The sequence below is a fragment of the Bidens hawaiensis genome, unplaced genomic scaffold (assembly GCF_021521415.1).
Source record: "Bidens hawaiensis isolate Kalapana, Puna unplaced genomic scaffold, B.hawaiensis_p1.1 tig00018993_1, whole genome shotgun sequence".
Classification (NCBI taxonomy): domain Eukaryota; kingdom Viridiplantae; phylum Streptophyta; class Magnoliopsida; order Asterales; family Asteraceae; genus Bidens; species Bidens hawaiensis.
In genome coordinates this window covers 32,075-51,569 of record NW_027492888.1, presented here as the reverse complement: position 1 = coordinate 51,569, position 19,495 = coordinate 32,075, and the positions used below count along the sequence as shown (strand labels likewise).

The 19,495-nt window shown below is 37.8% G+C and overlaps 2 protein-coding genes and 1 pseudogene across 3 annotated transcripts; all 3 read right to left on the bottom strand.

Annotated features, from left to right (window-relative positions):
* Window positions 1-576: 576 nt before the first annotated feature.
* On the bottom strand, window positions 577-3,263 carry LOC143557516 (26S proteasome non-ATPase regulatory subunit 2 homolog B-like; annotated as a pseudogene).
* A 3,739-nt stretch (window positions 3,264-7,002) lies between these two features.
* Window positions 7,003-12,494, bottom strand: LOC143557510 (tubulin-folding cofactor E-like). 2 transcript variants are annotated; one of them, XM_077046571.1, is made up of 16 exons: window positions 12,139-12,494; window positions 11,884-12,054; window positions 11,316-11,362; window positions 11,054-11,200; window positions 10,906-10,980; window positions 10,707-10,816; window positions 10,505-10,611; window positions 10,334-10,395; window positions 10,056-10,163; window positions 9,941-9,975; window positions 9,766-9,831; window positions 7,725-7,816; window positions 7,545-7,621; window positions 7,371-7,448; window positions 7,169-7,294; window positions 7,003-7,083 (listed from the first exon to the last, which is right to left on the bottom strand). In XM_077046571.1, the coding sequence occupies exons 1-15, from the start codon at window positions 12,458-12,460 to the stop codon at window positions 7,199-7,201; spliced, it is 1,593 nt and encodes a 530-aa protein (XP_076902686.1). In that variant the 5' UTR covers window positions 12,461-12,494; the 3' UTR covers window positions 7,003-7,083; window positions 7,169-7,198. The 2 variants fall into 2 exon arrangements, with proteins under 2 accessions (XP_076902686.1, XP_076902685.1); XM_077046570.1 differs by lacking the exon at window positions 7,003-7,083 and having other exon boundaries at window positions 7,128-7,294.
* A 3,763-nt stretch (window positions 12,495-16,257) lies between these two features.
* Window positions 16,258-18,753, bottom strand: LOC143557504 (cytochrome c-like). The gene is made up of 3 exons (XM_077046565.1): window positions 18,539-18,753; window positions 16,723-16,856; window positions 16,258-16,594 (listed from the first exon to the last, which is right to left on the bottom strand). The coding sequence occupies exons 1-3, from the start codon at window positions 18,648-18,650 to the stop codon at window positions 16,502-16,504; spliced, it is 339 nt and encodes a 112-aa protein (XP_076902680.1). The 5' UTR covers window positions 18,651-18,753; the 3' UTR covers window positions 16,258-16,501.
* Window positions 18,754-19,495: the final 742 nt, after the last annotated feature.

Below are 19,495 nucleotides of genomic sequence, written 5' to 3'. Positions count from 1 at the left end.
GAGTCTGGGAATCACCTTGTGGCAATAGGCTTATATGTTATTGCTGCTTATATGTTGACAAATGGGTTAACTAACAAGCTTATCCGTGTTAAGCTCCTTGGTGGTGTTCAGGTCATTTGGAGCCCCCTGAGCGCCCCTCGGCGGTGTGCAGGGCATTTGGCGCCCCACTGGAGCCCCTTGAGCGCCCATAGCGTATGGTCTTATAGCGTGAAACTCAGGCTTATATGATAAACAAATTAGTTAAGTAGTTGGCGTATAAAGACAGGCAGAATACATAACATTTCGCACCTGCCAAACATGTTTCGACAAAAATAAACATCTACTTCGTAAGGAGAAAGCATTGGTTGAAATCAGTGTTTCGTATACAAGCTCATAATGTCACAAAGCTAACCGAAGAACATAAATATATTTTAACATCGACGTTAAACACAATCTGACCATAAACCAAAAAATCCAACAAGTAAGGAAAAACCTTCAAAACTCAAGCCAGGATCATAAAACTCCATTACCATCACACTTCGGTCCCATGGAAGCACATAACTTCTATTTTGCACTGTATCTCGTAAATCCAACGGTCTACGCTTCTTCTATGTAATATGGGTTCTCTTTCAAAATAACAAACTTCCAAAATGGGAGACAAAGAAATATACCTACACAAAAAAACAGTCATCAAAACAATACCAAAAAAAAACATGCTTTTACATTAATAAAAAACAACAACGTAAAGATGTAATATTTCTCTGCTGCAAGTTAAGCTCTATCTCCAGTAGCCAAGAGGACAAGTGTGGAATGGGTCTGGAAACTCATGATGGTCTTCGGCCGGCCAGCCTGGCCCACAACATCAACAACTTGACCCACCCGAACCGGTCATGATACAAGTTCAGATTTTCATCCACGTTCAGCAACATTCTAGGCTGTTAAAGAGTAATCATAAATTAGCGCATTCTGGTTTATAATCAAACGAGCCAATTTCGGTTGTACTCTGCCTTTAACGGGTCAAATGAGTAAGCTTAAACACATGTGACACTGCAAACCTGCATAGCAAGAACTACAAAGTATGGTGAGTAATAATATTTTCCCAAAATTATAGCTTTCATACCAAAACAAGCGTGCAATAATACCACAAGTCAATCGTTCTGAGTGGTAAGGAGCAAGAGTCAACAAACCCTTCCTCATATTAACAAAACCTTGAGCAATTCGCACCTAAAATAATAACAAATAAAAATATAAATAATGTTCTTATTAACTCGTAACTAAAAAATATAAAAGCATTTGTTGATTACATAGAAATGAATATTTCTTTCTATGTAGAAATAACTCTGAAGCATGCAAGCAATTCTAGCATTATTGACGCCTGCACCTATCAACCCTGATGAAATAACTCCTGACATGGAAACTTGTGTATCTGCATCGTGACTGAGTCGACTAAGTGTATCCATAGCATGCATCTTTGGATTTGATATAGATAGTAAATCAAGAGCCAATGGAACCGCCTTCCTGATATTTTGTTCATCGTATTGTAAAAGATGCTCTAATGAACGGATTGCCACATCAAGACCTAGTCCTTAGCCTTTGCCACCATGGCTATACCAAGTACAGTTGGACCGACCCTGAAAAATTTCATCATTTTCAAGATGTCAGGCATATTGACAAAGAAAATGTTGAACCTTTAAAACATTTCCGGTTTCAACATAGGCACAAGATAACAGGGGCATATCACATTTTCTCATCTTTTTCATTTATTGTTCTTAACACCACATCAGTATCTACGACGCTATCCCGTTTAACAAAAACAAATTTTGAAGTGGTTGTTGTAAGATATAACAACAATGGATTTTACCAACCGAATAAAAGTTGTCTTAAATATTTATATTTTATTTTCATGTTAATTCGACGAATTTGTCTTTTTGGATCTAATTCTAGTACAATTACGAACGTAACCAAAACTGAACAAATGCGCGTAGACTAGTTGCCATAACTCTGGGTTTTACCAACAACCGGTTGTTACCGACAGAATAAACAGTGTTTTAAATATGTTATTTGTTTTTATAATACGTTGTACGAGTGCCGATACTTTTTATTTTTGTTTTTTTTCTATTTTAGTATGTTTATTTGACGAATCTGTTTTTATATTCAACCCATGCTAACTGAATCCACATTAACGTGCCTCTGCAATGCGACCGGTATAGAAACAAATTCCAACTGTCCACGCGCAACGCGTCGGGTAAAAAATCTAGTTATCAATAAAGAGTAAGTTGAAGACTTATCAATATCAACAGACGCATGGGTTATGATAAAAGTAACAAAAATTCGACATGTATTAGTTAAGTGGTTATCGTGTAGCTTATGATACCAAAAAAATTAAATAAAATAATATTAAGGGTTGAAAAGAGGAAGTTGTGTCAATGGTTCAATATTTGGTTCTTGTCTAAACTATAAAATGTTACGACAAGTTTTTTGCCGGTTGTGAGAGTTTAGTTAAAATAATAACCATTTTTATAAATTTAAAACCTTGAAATTTGTTTAAAATATAATTTTAAAAAATCTATACTTAAAACACAGACACATTAGTAACCGAAGCCATAACTTGCATAACCAATGTCGAAAACTAATCACAAAGCTTAAATGCACAATAATTTCAAAAACCTATGTTTTAAACCAACTCGTTTTGACCCAAGACCTTACCTATACTTGTTCTAACCCAACCTCTTGTAACCATTAACCAGAACCCGTCCGGACTCGAATCAAACTATTTTTAAATCGACCATTTCAATCCTAGCTAGCATGTTCTAACCCGTACTTAACCTGAACCCGCCTAGCCCAAACCGCTACCCAAACCCGCCCGTCTAGACCCACCCGTCTCCAGTCGTAATTGCAATACTATAATAATATTTGCTGTTATAGTTATCTGGTATTATAATTATACAAGTTTTATTCCGTATCTTTAATAATGAATAATACTGTTGATTCATACTAACTTATTTTCCGTTACACTCCACCTGTCCATAGTCTTTCTACCACGAGTAGCTTCCGGAAGCATGGAATAAAGCAAATCCTTAAAACGTAGACATGTGTAACTCACTGGCATCATGCAGCAGTGCAACACCCCACGCTTCACCTTCTCACCACCGCCATGCATGCGCATACTTATCCCACATAACACCCTTTGCCTCTTAGTTATTTCCCACACCCAAATCCTAAATCACAAAATAATTATATTATCAAGCACACATGATGAACAACAAGAAGAAGATACTAGCCATTGTTCTTGTTCTAACCACACTCATAACATGTCCACCAAGAGGTGATCTCGAAAGACGGGCACCGTGTAGTCGTGGTCGAGTACGACAAAGAAGCCGACGGCACCACGAAAGTGTCGATTTCGCCACCGGATGATTCCGATACCGAGAAACAGCCACACAGAATGTTTTCGGGTCCAAGAGACCTTGTTTGTGACGCGTATGGGAAGTGCAAGCATAAAGTGGTAAGCGCGCTAGAGAAGACGAAAGACGCGGTCACGAAAGGCGCGCACGGGGTCGCGGATGAGGAGCAAGAAGTGAAAGAGCACACGAAGGAGGTTCTAAACGAAGCGGTGGAGAATAGCCCGCGTGAGGCGAAAAATAAAGCTTCCGAAAAGGCGAAAAATGGCGTGGTTAGTAAAACGAAGAAGCTGTTTGGAAACATGGTCTCTGTTGTTAAAGACGGGTGGTCGAAAGACTTCGATGTGATCGATTCGCCAAAGAGAATTGCGGAAGATATATCGAGAAACGTGACCGGTTGCACTAGGTAAGGTGCACAAGAAGGCGGAAAGTGTAAAGGAGCAAGCCAAAGAAGCCGTGAAAAAAGTAGGTGACAAAAGTTTAAATGAAGTGGTATATGATGTTATACGGTACTTGTTGTTTCGCGACAAGATCGGTTCGATGGTTGGTTTGGTTCATATGCTCGGGTTTTCGACCGCGTACGGGATGTGTGTGTGGGTGACGTTTGTTTCGAGCTATGTTTTGGGTAGGTATCTTCCGAGGCAGATGTTTGGAGTGGTGCAAAGTAGGATATACCCGGTGTATTTTCGAGCCATGGCGTGTTGTGTTTCGGCTGCTTTGTTTGGGCATTTAGTCGGTCAGAAGCCCGAGTCTTTGGCTAGCAAGATTGGGTTGTTTCAGACTTTCACACGGTACTCAAAGCAGAGGAGGGGGGTGGGCAGCAGGTACCACGAGCCCTCTGTCCCACACATCTATCCAGAAGCAAGTGTGGTTCACCGGTTCCACCGAATGCTCCTATCTGTCGGCAAAGATCGTGAGTGTGCAGTTATGCTTCTGATGCTTCGACATAGAATAGATCGACCCAGTTCCCGTTCTTTTCCGGTGCACTCGCTTTATATCTCCGACACACAAGGAAGGACGCGGTGGGAAGGAAGGAGCCCTAGCCTCTGTCTGGCCGATCATTCCGCTGGCATCTCGCATTCACGCCCCCGTTTGACTGCCGCTCGGGGATGTAGTTGTAGATACATTAGTCTTAGTGGGTCGTTGGCTCCACTTGTTATCTCCTTCTACGACATGCTGTTGTCGTCGCCATATTCCATGTTTCTTAGTCATCTCTGCCTCGCTGCGGGTCAGCACAGCACCTCCGAAAGAAACGGAGGACTTCATTCAGTGATGAGTCTTGTTTCTGCACTCTTGATGGTTTTGATTAACATGATATGGTTGGAGCCTAAAGCAACCAAGGTACGTAAGTCTTTAATTTTACAATTTGTATGATTGTTGTAGTTATAGGGGTGCTCATTTTTCGAGTTAAACCGAAACCGAATAAATTTATAACCAAAATACTAGAAATTGTATGCTGAACATATTCAAAATCCGATTATTAAACATTATATTTCAAAAGATTTATTATTAGAGTTTTGCAATTCAAAAAGGCTTGTTGCCCGTTTGACTGCTGTTTTGATATAAACATTATAGGAAAAACAATTAAAACACTTGTCATAATATGTTATGTTTATGATTCGTTCACGCAGGCGGTGTATAGAAGAATGAAGTTAGAGAAGGAAGAAGGGAGAGGGGCTGCAGCTAAAGACGGGATGGCTGACCGTGATGGTGTTACGGTGGTGAGGTCGATAGGGATTGGGAAAGGGGCTCGGGTTGCAGTTGCATTCGATGGCGGTGGTGATACGGTGGTAAGGTCTGTTGCAAATGGGAGAGGGGTTGGCGTTGACGGGATGACGGACGGGAGCAATGCTGCGAGGAGTGTAGGGGTTGGCAGACAAGATGTTTTGAAGTTGAATGAGAGGTTGAAGAAGCTGAACGCATATTCATCTGCACTGAATATGTTTACATTGGTGGCGTTGACATGGCATATGGCTTACATGGGTCAACGGCTCCAGGGGTACACAGCAAAATAGACACCACTTGATTTGACTTGTTACATGGGTTCACATATGTTTGTATAGTCTTTACTTAGAACCTTTTTTTTTATTGTCTTGTTTACATTTTATTCTAGTTTTGTGTTTGTTTGGGAAGGCTTGTTTTGTGCTATGGTATACAAGTGTATTACATATATCCAAACTCAGTTCTTTTTTCCTTCTACCTTGATCATTTAGGACAGGATGTTGTACACCATAGTATAATTAAAAACACATGTTTTGGATATGTAAGTGGTTCAGAGATGATACAAACCAAAACTTTTTGCTATCTCACTTTCTAAACTAGACGTGCACAAAAAAACCGGTTCCAGAACCTAACTGGTGGAACCGAACCGGAACCAGTTCCAGTTCGAACCCTGTTGGAACAATACCCGGTTTGGGTATTTTTGTACCCGAAAATCGTACCCGGTTCTCCTATTTGTATGTCAGTACCAGTTCCAACCCGGTTCCTACCCGGTTTTTAATTGGAACCGGTTCGGTTCGTACCCGGAAAAACCGGTTCCGACGGGTTTTTTTGAAGGGTCAAACAAAAGTCAAACTAGCCGTTGGAACCGGTTCCAACGGTAATATAGCCGTTGGAACCGGTTTTTTAGACACCAATTAGCTGTTGGAACCGGTTCCAACGGTAATATAGCCGTTGGAACCGGTTTTTGAGACAATAGATCCGTTGTAACCGGTTCCAACGGTAATATAGCCGTTGGAACCGGTTTTTGATGCCCAAACCTATATATAACTTGTTTCCATTAAAAACTAACTATTACAAACCTATATATAACTTGTTTCCTATATTTAAAAACTAACTATTACAAACATTATTAAAACATAAACGATACTAAACATAACTAAAACATAAAAAACAAAGTCCGTCGTTTTAATCCGGGAATACTTATTTTTGGGTTGTAGAGCCGGACGACTCTCCCACTTCCGTTTTTTTAGCTTCCAATCTTCTTTTCTCTCGACAATACTTATTCGTATGTTTTCGTAATGTCGAGTTGAACCCTACTTTAAGAAACTTCGAGCAATATTTGCAACGTGCCAACTCATGTGAGTCGGTCATGAGACACAAATCGTAATGAACCCAAACATCGGGGCATCTTGTTGTTTCGATCACCATAACAACGTCATCATTGGTTGCCATTTGTTGTCGGTTTAAGATTAATTGTGGTTTGGAGTGTGTTTTATAGTTTTGGAAGTGGTTTAACAAGTAAACAAACAAACCTTGCTATTTATAGTAAGAAAATAACCTATTTATAGTTAAAAAACCGGTTCCAACGGTCAAAAACGGCTATATAGCCGTTGGAACCGGTTTCTAACGGCTCTAATATTTAAATTTTAAAAAAACCGGTGGAACCGGTTTTTACGTAAAAACCGGTTCCGGTTCATACCCTACCCGGTTCTTAAAAGTTCGCATATCTGGGCATCAGTTCGGGTCGGGAACCAAACCGGTTCTTGATTGGAACCGGTGCCATTTTACAACCCGGTGTGAAAAAACCGGTTTGGAACCGGTTCGGGTTTTCCATTTGAACCCAATTTGTGCACCTCTATTCTAAACTGAACAAACATACAATGCTCAACAATGCTCCAGTTACTTCAATTTCTTATGAAACAGTCAAAAAAGCGATCGGCTTTGCGCGTATAAGGGCTTTGATACTTATTCGACATAAAACCTAGAAGCATGTAGCATGGTTAATATCAAAATAGCAACCTATTTTCACATCTTAACCAATAATATCAACATCAGGCTTTCATTACCTAAAATTGTTCATGGGATGCTGTATTTCATTACTCTTCATCTACCAAAATGGTTGATTGGTTGCATACACCTGCATCGTTCAAAGACGCCATGTCGTCATCAAGCAATGTATGCAGCGGGGAACCCTGCAAATCAACCAAACACAAAATGAAGATGCTTGGAATTCCAAATCAAATCAGATCAGTGCTTATAAAGTCAAACCTGTTCTTGAAGATATAATCTTGGCTTAAAAAACTTTAATTTGAAGAAGCTTAAGCAAAGAGTCTTCAGCTTGCCAACCTTACAAAAACAAGTTATTATAGTTAGAACGCATTACAGTTTACACAAACAAACAAAAAAGATAATAACAGAAACAAAAAAACAACAAATAATTACAGTGGTGGTTGCAGGCAACTTTTTTGTTATTGGGGCTTTTTCACAAATTGATGGTCCAACACACTTCAGAGTAACAGCTGCAACAAACAATTTAATTTGGCCACAAAGGTTAAAAGAAAGTTGACTATTTGTCAAAGACAACATTGTTCAAAATGTCAAATCAAAGAAATGGGTTCATACTAATAAGTCCAGAAGCCATTTTCTGAGGGCCTGTAGGACCACTTGAAGGTCGTTCATCCTCGATTCCATGAAATGCTTTCAGCTCAGTGAATCTAATATCAAACTCGAGATGACATGAGTAAAAGGATCATTGCACAAAAATAAATTAATAGAAAAGGATCTTTGTGAATGAAGGTTTGTCACCAATTGCGTAGTACATGCATGCCTAATATTTTTTTTTTTAACTTTTGCAACAAAATTTACAAGCTTCTTACTCATGAGACAGCCTCACGATCTATATTCTATTTACTCATCCCTCCTCACCTTTTATGACAAAAAAAACGACAAATTGGATTTTAATAATCCAAACTAAACTATTTATCCAGACAAGGTTACATATCCATTAAAGTGGGATTGGCCCTGACAACGAAAACGATAGCTAGGAGTTTCATTGGTCACATTGCCCAATATAGATTCTTATCAGCCAATAGGTTCTAGTTTGAATTAAGAAATCTAATTTACCAAAAAAATAAAGAAATAACAAATAATATAACTGAAGATATAGCAGATGAACTGAATGAAATCACTCTATAACGACATATTCTCAAGGTACCAATTAGAGGTGAAAAATGGGTGGTTCAGACGTGTTGAGTAACAGGTCACAACAGGTTCGGATCAAACAGGTAAATATGTAAGTACGGGTCAAAATAGAGCGGGATGGATTAAGCTGACTCACATAAAAACTATTCACTTCTCTAAATTTATATATGACTGATGTGTTAAATATAATTACAACTGTGTTATTACTATGGGTGATAACTCATTTGACTTGCTAGACGTGTTTACTTTCTAGTCGAATCCTTTAGCTTAACCTGTTTAACCCATTCACCATTAGATAAAGCATAACCCTACTTTAGATGTACAGGAGGTACTGTTGGGCGATGTGGTATCCCCGGACCCACATTTAGACAACTGCATATTAAAGGAGTTAGGGAGGTTATTTTTTTAGCCGGCCCTAACCCTATTGGGCCCAATAGGGTTAGGGCCGGCTAAAAAAATAACCTCCCTAACTCCTTTAATATGCAGTTGTCTAAATGTGGGTCCGGGGATACCACATCGCCCAACAATCTCCCACTTGGTGTCTTCGGACCTAGAAATGCACCATCTCTTCTGTACTTCTGTAAATGAAAATCCCTCCTGATCTTCAAACCATCCTAATTACCCTTGTCTCCTCAACATTATTCCTGGAGACCAGCTGAAGCTATGCAGAGCTTCAGCTTATCCAGCACCACACACTTGGTAAACATATCAGCTGGATTTTTAGCACCTGGGATGTTCTTCAGACTGATTGTTCCTTCACTGATCAACCCCCTCACGAAGTGATATCTCATCCCTATATGCTTTGTCTTTCCGTGATACACTGGATTCTTTGCAAGTTTAACTGCACTCTCATTGTCACAGTACAATGAGTAGTCGGGTTGTTGTTTTCCTAATTCTTCAAGAAAAGTCTTCAACCAAACTAGTTCTTTGCTGGCCTCTGCAACAGCCATGTATTCTGCTTCTGTAGTTGACAGAGCCACACTTTTCTGAAGTCTAGACATCCAGCTAACTGCTGTCCCTCCCACTGTGAAAACATACCCGGTAGTGCTCTTGAACGTCCCTTTACAACCACCCAGATCAGCATCTGTGTAACCTCTGAGTATGGCATCCTTTTTTCTGAAACATAACCCCATCTTCTGAGTACCCTTCAAGTATCTAAGTATCCATTTGACAGCCTCCCAATGTTTTTCTCCTGGATCTGACATAAACCGACTAACAACCCCAACGGCATGAGCAACATCTGGTCGAGTGTGTGCCTTTTGTTCCTAACAGGTACATTAATACTCATACATCTCATAATTGAGGTTCTAACTCTCTCCTCTTAACCTAATTGACTTTCAAATTAGTTGTCTTAGGTTTGTTTAATGACTTTATCATAGAACTTAAATCAATTTTTTAACTAGACATAAGAAATATGAATAAAACTCCAATGAATATATGCTTGATGCGGCTTTGACAATACCTTGGGTGAAGCCTCTTGATCTCTTCCAGATTTTGATGTGGCTTAGACATTACCAGGCGTACATACCTGAGATAAAAATAAGTAATATATATTTTTCTTATCTAAATAATAGGTCTACAACATTATAACTGTAGTCCTAATTCTAATGCATGCAGCTCTACAGTATTGATTTTACCTAATCTCAGACTCTTTGTGCTCTCGAGGGGTAATCTGACAAGTGGCAATAATATAGACGTGTTAAAATTAAATAACTATAAATGAAAATATGCATTATATGCTCTTGAATTTACCTCACTGCCATTCAATATTTTAACTTTTGCCAAACGAGCAATCAAAGCATATCTTCCAGTCCCACCTCTGCTTGGATCAGTTGCTGGATTCTCAGAACATCTAATGTCCTGCACTTTGAAACGAAACATCAATAAGTATGAATTTCACTGAAAGCTTAAAGCAAGCATAACACACTAACGGATTACTTAAAGTAAATGTTGAATGTACACTAAGTTTAAGAAAATTAAGAAAGGATAAAGAATATGGTGCGTTAAGCATAACAGATAAACAACCTTACCACTAAGGCTGGATAAGAGTTTAACGCATCAATGGAAGCTAGATCCTCAATTTTATTACCTCCTAAGCAGTGTAAAATATAAATTAGTCGACATGATGAGCAAGTTACATATATAGTGAAGACGTTTCAAAAAAAATGAAAAAAAAACTTATGTAGTGAAAATTTAATTACCAATAAGTAGGCAACGTAAATTCTGGAAAGGCTTAGATGGCCCGTCGTCTGTAGTGGGGTACCAAATGCGTTCTATGTTATTCTTACTCAATTGAAGCTGCTCCAAACTAAAAGCAGAACCCATATGTTTAAGGATTAGCATCAGCATATAAACCTTAAAACAGTTTAAGCCAGTAAGTAAAAAGATTATTGCTTTTAATACCATTTTAATTGTGAAAGCTTCAAGATTTCACCCCAATCGGATATACAGTTCTCTTCCAAGTTAAGAACCCGCAGAGAACAAAATCCTTGTACAAATTTGGATGATGTGGGCTGGGTAAATGAAACACGTAAAATAATACTATCACGCAGCAGGACCAATTTTGAGGTATGGACATGATAAAGATGAGGATGTTACAAACCGTTATCTCCTTTATCTTATTTCCCATTAAATGCAGCTCTTCAACGGCTGGCAATGATTCTTTAAGAACTTCAACCTGCAAAGCAAGTAACTTTCATGGCATTGACCATATTAACAAGTCAAAAGAAAACTAGGGAAGCATAACTGACCTGAGACCAATTAATGGAAACATTATTCAAGACTAATAGGCGAAGATTCCTTAAGTGAGAGACTCCCACTACATCATTGGACATTCTATTGTTTGTCAAATTAAGCACTGTAAGGGCTGGCAACCCACTGTATATAGCATCGATGTCCTGCAACATAACACAAGTTTACTCAGCTTAATAACAATAATAATAGAAGATTTCGTGATACCAAAAGTAGATCTTAAAACCATGAAAATGTATATATGTAAGCAAGAAAACATACTTGCCACTTGGAAAGCAGGTTTCCAGTTAAATCGAGTTCCTTTAAATCTGCAAGAAATAAGCATAATGATAATGACACAAGATTAGGGGCAACCAGACCGGCATAGCAAAAAAGAAAAAGTATCAAATTTTGCATCTTAAACATGTCACATTTCACAAATAACCTTTATACACCAGTGACCTATAACATAAGTCATCAAAGGCCTTCATTCACATCCAAATACTGTGAAAAATAATTTAAAACCGAACTAGCGGTGCCAATTTTGGAGGTGTTTGGATGTGCATTTTAGAACATTTGAAATCAGATCAGTATTAACTCCGTATAAAGGAGCATCACTAACGTGACATAAAGGCCGTATAGTCCATACGAGTCAATATGAAAAAGAAAAAATGGTCATACGCCATACGGGTCGTATGAGAAACAAATCATACCAGCCTATATGATGTGTTTGACTAACAAAGAACAACCAATGTGACCACTGAATACTGATAATACATCCATACGGCCTAGACACTCACACTAGTGTACAATTTTATGCTGTTGTTTGTACGAAAGAGCTGAAACTTACTTGGTAGAGTTTTGCTGATTTCACTAGGGTCCCCAGGAGAGCTAACCCCTAAATACGACAACGAAGCACCCGGTAACTCATCGAACCGCGCCAGTATGTCTTCAATCTTATCAGTACCCACTAACTGAACATTCACTCGTTTATGACTTGCAGAAAGCACATACATTTCATCTGTAAACATGAAACAAAAAGACCAATCATACATTCATACCAAATTACCAACTAATTAAAACCCTAACAGTTCAAAACATTTACCCAATTCTTCTTTAGTAGAAGTGGTTCGGTATCGGATATTTAGGGCTTGTAACAGCGATACGCCGGAGCTTAAATTATGTGGGCGAGCAAAGGAAGCTAATTTGGGGAACTGGGAATTGAAATAGCGAACGCCGTTGACTGATCCGTCGTGTTTGCCGTCGCAATTGTCCCAATCGACGCCGACCCAGGTGTCGGAATAGCCTTGTACTGGTCCGAAGTACTTGACGGTGCCGATGCGGCGGTAGTCTCCGGCCCAGTGGATTCGCTGGCCGATCTTGAAGTCGCATTGTTGTGGGGTTTGTGAGTCTGGTGTAGTTTGCATTTTGGTCGTGTAATTATATCGGATGGGTTTCTGATCAGATGCCGGTGGTGGTGCCTACATGAAACTGGACTTCATTTGATTTGTGATTTTTCCATTTAATATTAATTTTACTTTAAATTCCATATTTTATTTATTTAAGTCTTTTAGGTTTTTTGGGATTCTTTATTTTCATCAATTTATAACTTATAAACTTTTTGAAAAGTTAACAAAGTGTATAAGGTGTTTGGCAAACCATAAGACCTTATGGATTTTAACTTATGGTGAAGGCAAAATAGAGAGGTTTTGAAAAATTAAGAATATGCAACTTATTAACTTAATGAGTTTGATTTACCTATTACACATCTCTCACCCTTAAACCTCATTACACTCTTTTTAAATAAGAGTGTCCATTTTGGTCATTTTGGTTTTCCCCAACACATAAGCTAATCCAATATTCTTTTAAAAACTTCTTTTCAAAATTTCATAAGTTTATAAGTCCTTTTTCACCTAAATAAGCAATCCCAAACACACCCTTAATTGTTAATGTTATCGAAAAAATCTCAAAATGTCTCTTAAAAAAATGTCAATTATGTATCTTCAAAATCAAATTCTTTTTTTGTCTCCTTACTAACCCGTCTCCAGCTTTACGTTAAGAGTTTGAGACGACATGTTTATTAATTCGCCGTCTTCCCACCATGTTAGCTTAAAACTCATCGTATCACCGTCATGTTAGCTCAAAAATCGTTGCCTTCCTATCATGTTAGCTCAAAACTTATCGTCTCCCCCACCATGTTAGCTTAAACATTAAATTTAATAAATTTTGGTGCTTAAACTTAGGAGGATGGGAAGGTCTAAGGCGGTTGGCCCAGACAACATACCCATCGAAGTGTGGAAGTGTCTGGGGGAGGAATGAGTCATGTGGTTAACTACTCTGTTCAATAGTATTCTCAAATCAGGTAAGATGCCAGACCAGTGGAGGAGCAGCGTTGTAGTTCCTATCTATAAGAACAAAGGAGACGCCCAATGTTGTGGTAACTACCGAGGAATCAAACTACTAAGTCATACTATGAAGCTATGGGAAAGAGTGATTGAGGTTAGACTTAGACGAGAAACTCAGGTCACGGTCAACCAATTTGGCTTCATGCCGGGGCGTTCCACCACAGAGGCAATACACCTTATAAGAAGATTAATGGAAAAGTATAAGAAGAAGAAGCGTGATCTACAAATGGTGTTTATTGACCTAGAAAAGGCCTACGACAGTGTGCCACAACAGGTGCTCTGGGAGTGCTTGGAGGGTAGAAGAGTACCCAGGAAATACATAGAGATAATTATGGATATGTATACCAGGAGTGAAACAAGTGTCCGTGCGCCAGTGGGGGATACTGATTTCTTTCCTGTAGAGGTAGGTCTTCACCAGGGGTCAGCGTTGAGCCCGTTTCTTTTTGCAGTAGTCTTGGATGAGTTGTCAAAGTCGATTCAGGGGACTCTCCCGTGGTGCATGATGTCCGCAGACGATATTGTGTTACTTGCTGAGAAAAAACTAGATCTAAACATGAGGCTTGAGGAGTGGCGAACAACCTTAGAGACAAAAGGTTTAAAGATTAGCCGATCTTAGACGGAGTACCTCCACTGTGATTTTGGTGGGATAAACGACAATGAAGACGCACAGATCACAATTAAAGGGCAGGTGGTCCCGTAGGTAACGAAGTTCAAGTATTTAGGATCATTTGTACAGGGCGATGGGGAATTAGACAGTGATGTGACCCACCGAGTTCAGGTAGGATGGTGTAGATGGAAAGCAGCCACAGGTATATTGTGCGACAAGAGTTTCCCGACTAAACTAAAGGGAAAATTCTATATGGTGGCAGTTAGACCTACAATGCTATATGGAACAGAATGTTGGGCCATCAAGAAGGCACAAGTGCGGAAGTTGGAGGTAGCAGAAATGAGAATGCTACGTTGGATGTGTGGGCACACAAGGCTAGACCGAATAAGAAACGGTGTGTTTCGCGAGAGATTAGGGGTGGCGAACATAGCAGACAAGATAAGAGAGTGGAGATTGAGATGGTTTGGACATGTAAAGAGAAGACAGACGACGAATCCTTTTAGATCCGTAGAAAACATTACTATAGAGGGGAGGAGGGGTAGAGGACGACCGAAATTGACTTGGGATGAGAGGATTAGGCATGATTTGATAGACCTAAACCTCTCCGAGGACATGGTTGAGGATAGGAATTCGTGGAGAAGTAGAATTAAAGTTAAGGATTTTTAGAGAGAATTGAATACCTTAGGGCTTAGACTTAACTTATTTAGGTCACATACCATCATGGTATTTCCCTTACATATATTATTATTATTATAATTATTATTAGCTTTTATATAGCTGCTAAACTGTAATCTTATTATTAATATTATTATAATTAGTAGTAGTTTTTATATAACGGTTAAACTTTGATTTCCTTTATTTCTTTTATTATTAGCTTTTATTTTGCTTCATACACATGTACTTAGAGCCGAGGGTCTCTCTGGAAGCCACCTCTTTATTCCTTTGGATAGAGGTACGGTGTGCCTACATCCCACCCTCCCCAGACCCTACTTATAGCTTTGCTGTCGGTGGGATTTTACTGGGCATGATTGATTGATTGATTGATTGAAATTTTGGTGCTTAAAAAATTATATTTAAATAACGTACACATAAAATGATTTTGATGGTATGCAATGTTTTCTTAATCGTTTTATTATCCAAAATCCAATATGTACGAATTTAAAAACCAATAAAATTAAAAATATTTAAATATTTTTTAAATTATTTTAAGATTCATGCTTTTAGTAAAGATAAGATAGAATTTTTTTAACTAACATGGTGGGAAGACAATGAGTTTTGAACTAACATGATATGGAGTTTTGAGCTAATTTGACTGTGAGACGACGGACTATGAGCTAACATGGCGGGGATACGGCGAGTTAATAAACATGTCGTCTCGAACTCCTAACGTAGAGCCGGCGATGAGTTAGTAAGGGGACAAAGAAGGAATTTGGTTTTTGGAGATACATAATTGAAATCGTTATCTTGAAATGTTTTGTTTTGTACTAGATAGATACACATATACTTTTTTGTAATTATATTAATGCTTATAATTTTTTATAACAGGTTTGACCGTTGAGCTAGTCATTCGTTGTCAAATCTGGTTGTAAGAACACTGCTATCGACTTTTATTGATGGTAAGGCGATGTGTAGTGAGCTACAAGGGGTTAATAGAGCGAGACACCGCCCCCGGGGCGACAACTTGGGCGATAGGGTTGGGCGATTGCTTTTTGTCGCCAGCCAACTCTTTGAAGATACTATTATTATTATATTCTTGTGTGTGTGGTATATATATACTATATATATATGTGTGTGTGTGTATAAGTTGGGCTATAACACTACTACCCCAAAAAACAAAAACGCACACTTTACTGGCTGAGCACCACATGACGTAAAATGCCCTAATTAATATTAATATAAAGTGTATATAGTGGTTTTCGTCTTTGTAGTTTGTTTAAATCTGCGGTTTTAATCTAATAGTTTTAAAGTTGCGATTTTCGTCCATGTGGTTTCATTTCACCTGCAATTAAGCACGACTACACTAACCCCGTTAAGCCATGTCGTTAAACCCATCACATGAGAGGCAATTTGGTCTTTTTTCCTCCCCAAATAATCCTTAGTCTTAATTCGCAAGCCTCCTCGGTATTTAAAAGAAAAAGAACAAAACTGCCTCGAACGCGAGGGGCACGTTGATGGGTTTGCGCGCCCATTGTAAATTCCAAGAAGCAGAAAGAAACAAACAACCAAACTTACTAACCAAACAAGCATATAATGTGTAAAACATATCACTTCAGACGCATTGTAAATTCCGTCTATTAATGAATAAGGCACTTGCCATTTGAAAAAACAAAAATGGAGTAATAAAATTTGATGCATGTCCTCCACTTATTAATCAAAATATAATCCAAAGTAGTCTCCTAATAACAGAAATCATCAAGAGATCTTCAAAATGGTGTTAAAACACGTAATTGAAAAAATTACGCTGTGGATGCCTTCAGGTATGCAATGAGATCTGCACGCTCCTGTGGCTTCTTCAGTCCAGGGAAAACCATCTTTGTTCCAGGGATGTACTGCATTAAACATACATACACCAATTTAGCAAAGCATAAAACAAAGGAATAAAAAACAATGTTTTTATTTGATTTGATTCATAAGATCTTCTAAGATCATACATATCGGAAAATAATGTGAATCATACCTTCTTAGGGTTCAACAAGTAGTCATACAAAGTGTTTTCCTCCCAGATAACTGCCTTGTTCTTGTTACCAGCAGAGTACGAATAACCAGCAGTAGTTCCAGATTGCCTTCCAAATAGCCCATTTAGGTTAGGTCCTGCAAATTTCATAACAGATTATAAGTTTATAACCTATGATCTTAACCTTGTTACTTTTTACACCCAGACAGACTAAGATTAAAAAAAGTGAATCACATGTTTGGCAAAACTTATATCATACATGCCCCCGCTGGTGGTTCTGAAAACAAATACCTAACATAGAAACATAACATTTTTGCATCGTATATTCACATATGTTTGAAACATATGAAATATGTTGCAAACAGATGAAAGATCAAAGCTCAAACATAAGAATTATTGAAAGGCACACAAAAAACACAAATTGATGCACCAACGCATATGCTGACAAACAGATAGACTTTAAAGATGTCTTAAAATGTACAAAGTAAAAAATCTCCATAAAAAATGTGAAATCAAAGACAATAGAAAAAAATGTTGGTCTAAAATACGATACATATGATAGCTGATTAAATACTCTTAAATATACAGTATTAATCCTTTCTCTTAAAAAAACGACAGTCAAGTTACTCTAATATTGTCTTTCAGATAAATTGATCAGTTTTGGTATCTCAAATTAAAACCAAAAAAATCTGAAACATTAATCACTACACAAAAGTGAATTGCTACCAGGCATAGTTGTCAATAGCGGTGATAGCGGGCGCTATAGCGAGCTACGTAGCGATGCGGCTATAGGCCGCTATATACTAAATATCGGTCATTTAGCGTGATTATAGCAGTATTTAGGTTTTTTTTCATTGTTATTTTATTTTTTAATATAAAAAAATGTAGAAATCTATATTTTAGGCTTGTTTATCGACCAAACAACTGCACCTTACACAAGTTCCATCGTAAAAGCTTAATTGTGAATATAAACCCTAATTATTTGCTTAAAAATTTTCTACTCCTTTATCGCTAAATATAAAATAGCGGTCGCTATTTACCTCTATTCGCTATGTAGCGCATAGGTAACCCGTTCGCTATTTACCGCTATTCGCTATTGACAACTATGCTACCAGTTGAAATTCACAAAAGCTGTGAAGACTAAAAGATGCAAAATAAAATTTTACAAGGTTATCAGTTATACTAAATTTGTAAAAGAAATTTACTAATTTAATTTCTTACAAAAGTTTTTGAAAAAGTTACAAACAGAACCAGTTAGCGCATCTTCAACAAAGAATCAAGTCGTACCTTTAAACGAAAACAAAACAATTTTGCATTTAGTTGTTAATCAAATTTGAAGCAAAACTAAAAACAAAAAAATTCTTCTTCTACAGATTACTCTTTTAACTTCTTTACAGAACGGCTTAAACAAAAAAAATCGCTATAATTTGAAAAGCTACAGCTTATATTATTTAAAAAAGCTTGATGATGTTAAGACAATAGAATACACCCGTGGAGAACTCGTTAAATCTGCCCCCTTACAACACAAAGCAATATTAATTTTCCACTAAATACCAAATCAAAAATCTGTACCCCGTAAAATAACCCTAGATCCGTCACAACACCTCATCGTTCGTGTTTCACAAATCTGTAACATAACCTAACGAATAAACCTAACCGTTTTAATTCAAACAAAATAACAAATCAATCAGATTCAACGCATCAGCCAAAACACCTCAAAATCAAACGAAATCTATAGCACGTATATCATGTACAGAATCATAATAATAGATACAAAAACATCAGATCTATATAATCGGAAATGAAAGGATAAAGAGACCTTGTTTGTGACCGGCGCCTTTCTCAACGGTGTGGCATTGAGCGCACTTGGTCTTGAAGATCTTCTCGCCGGCGGCGGCATTTCCAGCTGGAGCCTCCGCGAAAGACGCCATTTGCAGATCGATTCGCCGATTGAAGTTTTTTTTACAAAAGTTGTTGGACAGAGAGAGAGCTAGGGTTTTGTAAAGAGGGCCAAGGTCGCTTTATGTAATGTTGAATGAATGAGAATTTTAGGGCAAAATGGAACATGTGGTCAAGCTGCGAACGGGTACACGTGGATATCTTTTATTGGTTCTTTTTTCTATTTTATTTGCCACTGGACATATTCCTACCAGAAAGCATTTGTTTTCATATTCTAAACTTCATTTATTATACTTTTTTTTTTGTAAACTTTACAATGTTCTTTTACCTTTAAAAATCCATGTATTATATGAAATAAATTAATATATAAATTACAATAAATAATTTAATACAAATAAAAAAAAGATAATTAAGTCTATTTATATTATATAAAAAAAATTATTACAAATACAGTTATGGAGGAGCAAAATCGGTACCGGTACCGATCCCGAAATCGGTACCGATTTGGTATCTTCGGTACCGAATCGGTACCATGGTTTTAAGTTTCGGGATCGGTACGGTACGGTACCGGTATTTCCCGATTTTTTACCCTCGGTAACGGTACTATCCCGGTACCGGTACCGAACCGAATATTTCGGTACCGGTACCAAGAAATTCCAATTTTCGGGATCGGGAAAATCGGGATCGGTACCGGTCGATATCGGTACCATCCCATGCTCATCCCTAAATACAGTTGTTTTATATTATCAAATATATTTGAATTTTAAATTGAGAATGAGTTGTTCTACTATCGGTATAAAATAATTAGCAATGCCACTAAAAGCAACATTAAAACGGCCTTTCGATGTGAAAAATGTAGCTAAAGTCTTTTACAAAA

What these genes read in the sequence shown, in the direction of transcription:
- LOC143557504 (XM_077046565.1), bottom strand. Translation starts at nt 18,650, where the DNA reads ATGGCGTCTTTCGCGGAGGCTCCAGCTGGAAATGCCGCCGCCGGCGAG. An exon ending in AGGCGCCGGTCACAAACAAG is followed by an intron (nt 16,857 to 18,538) that starts GTCTCTTTATCC and finishes TGAAATTTGCAG; the next exon opens with GACCTAACCTAAATGGGCTA. An exon ending in ACTTGTTGAACCCTAAGAAG is followed by an intron (nt 16,595 to 16,722) that starts GTATGATTCACA and finishes TGTTTAATGCAG; the next exon opens with TACATCCCTGGAACAAAGAT.
- LOC143557510 (XM_077046571.1), bottom strand. Translation starts at nt 12,460, where the DNA reads ATGCAAACTACACCAGACTCACAAACCCCACAACAATGCGACTTCAAG. An exon ending in TTCTACTAAAGAAGAATTGG is followed by an intron (nt 12,055 to 12,138) that starts GTAAATGTTTTG and finishes TCATGTTTACAG; the next exon opens with ATGAAATGTATGTGCTTTCT. An exon ending in ACCTGCTTTCCAAGTGGCAA is followed by an intron (nt 11,201 to 11,315) that starts GTATGTTTTCTT and finishes GTTATGTTGCAG; the next exon opens with GACATCGATGCTATATACAG.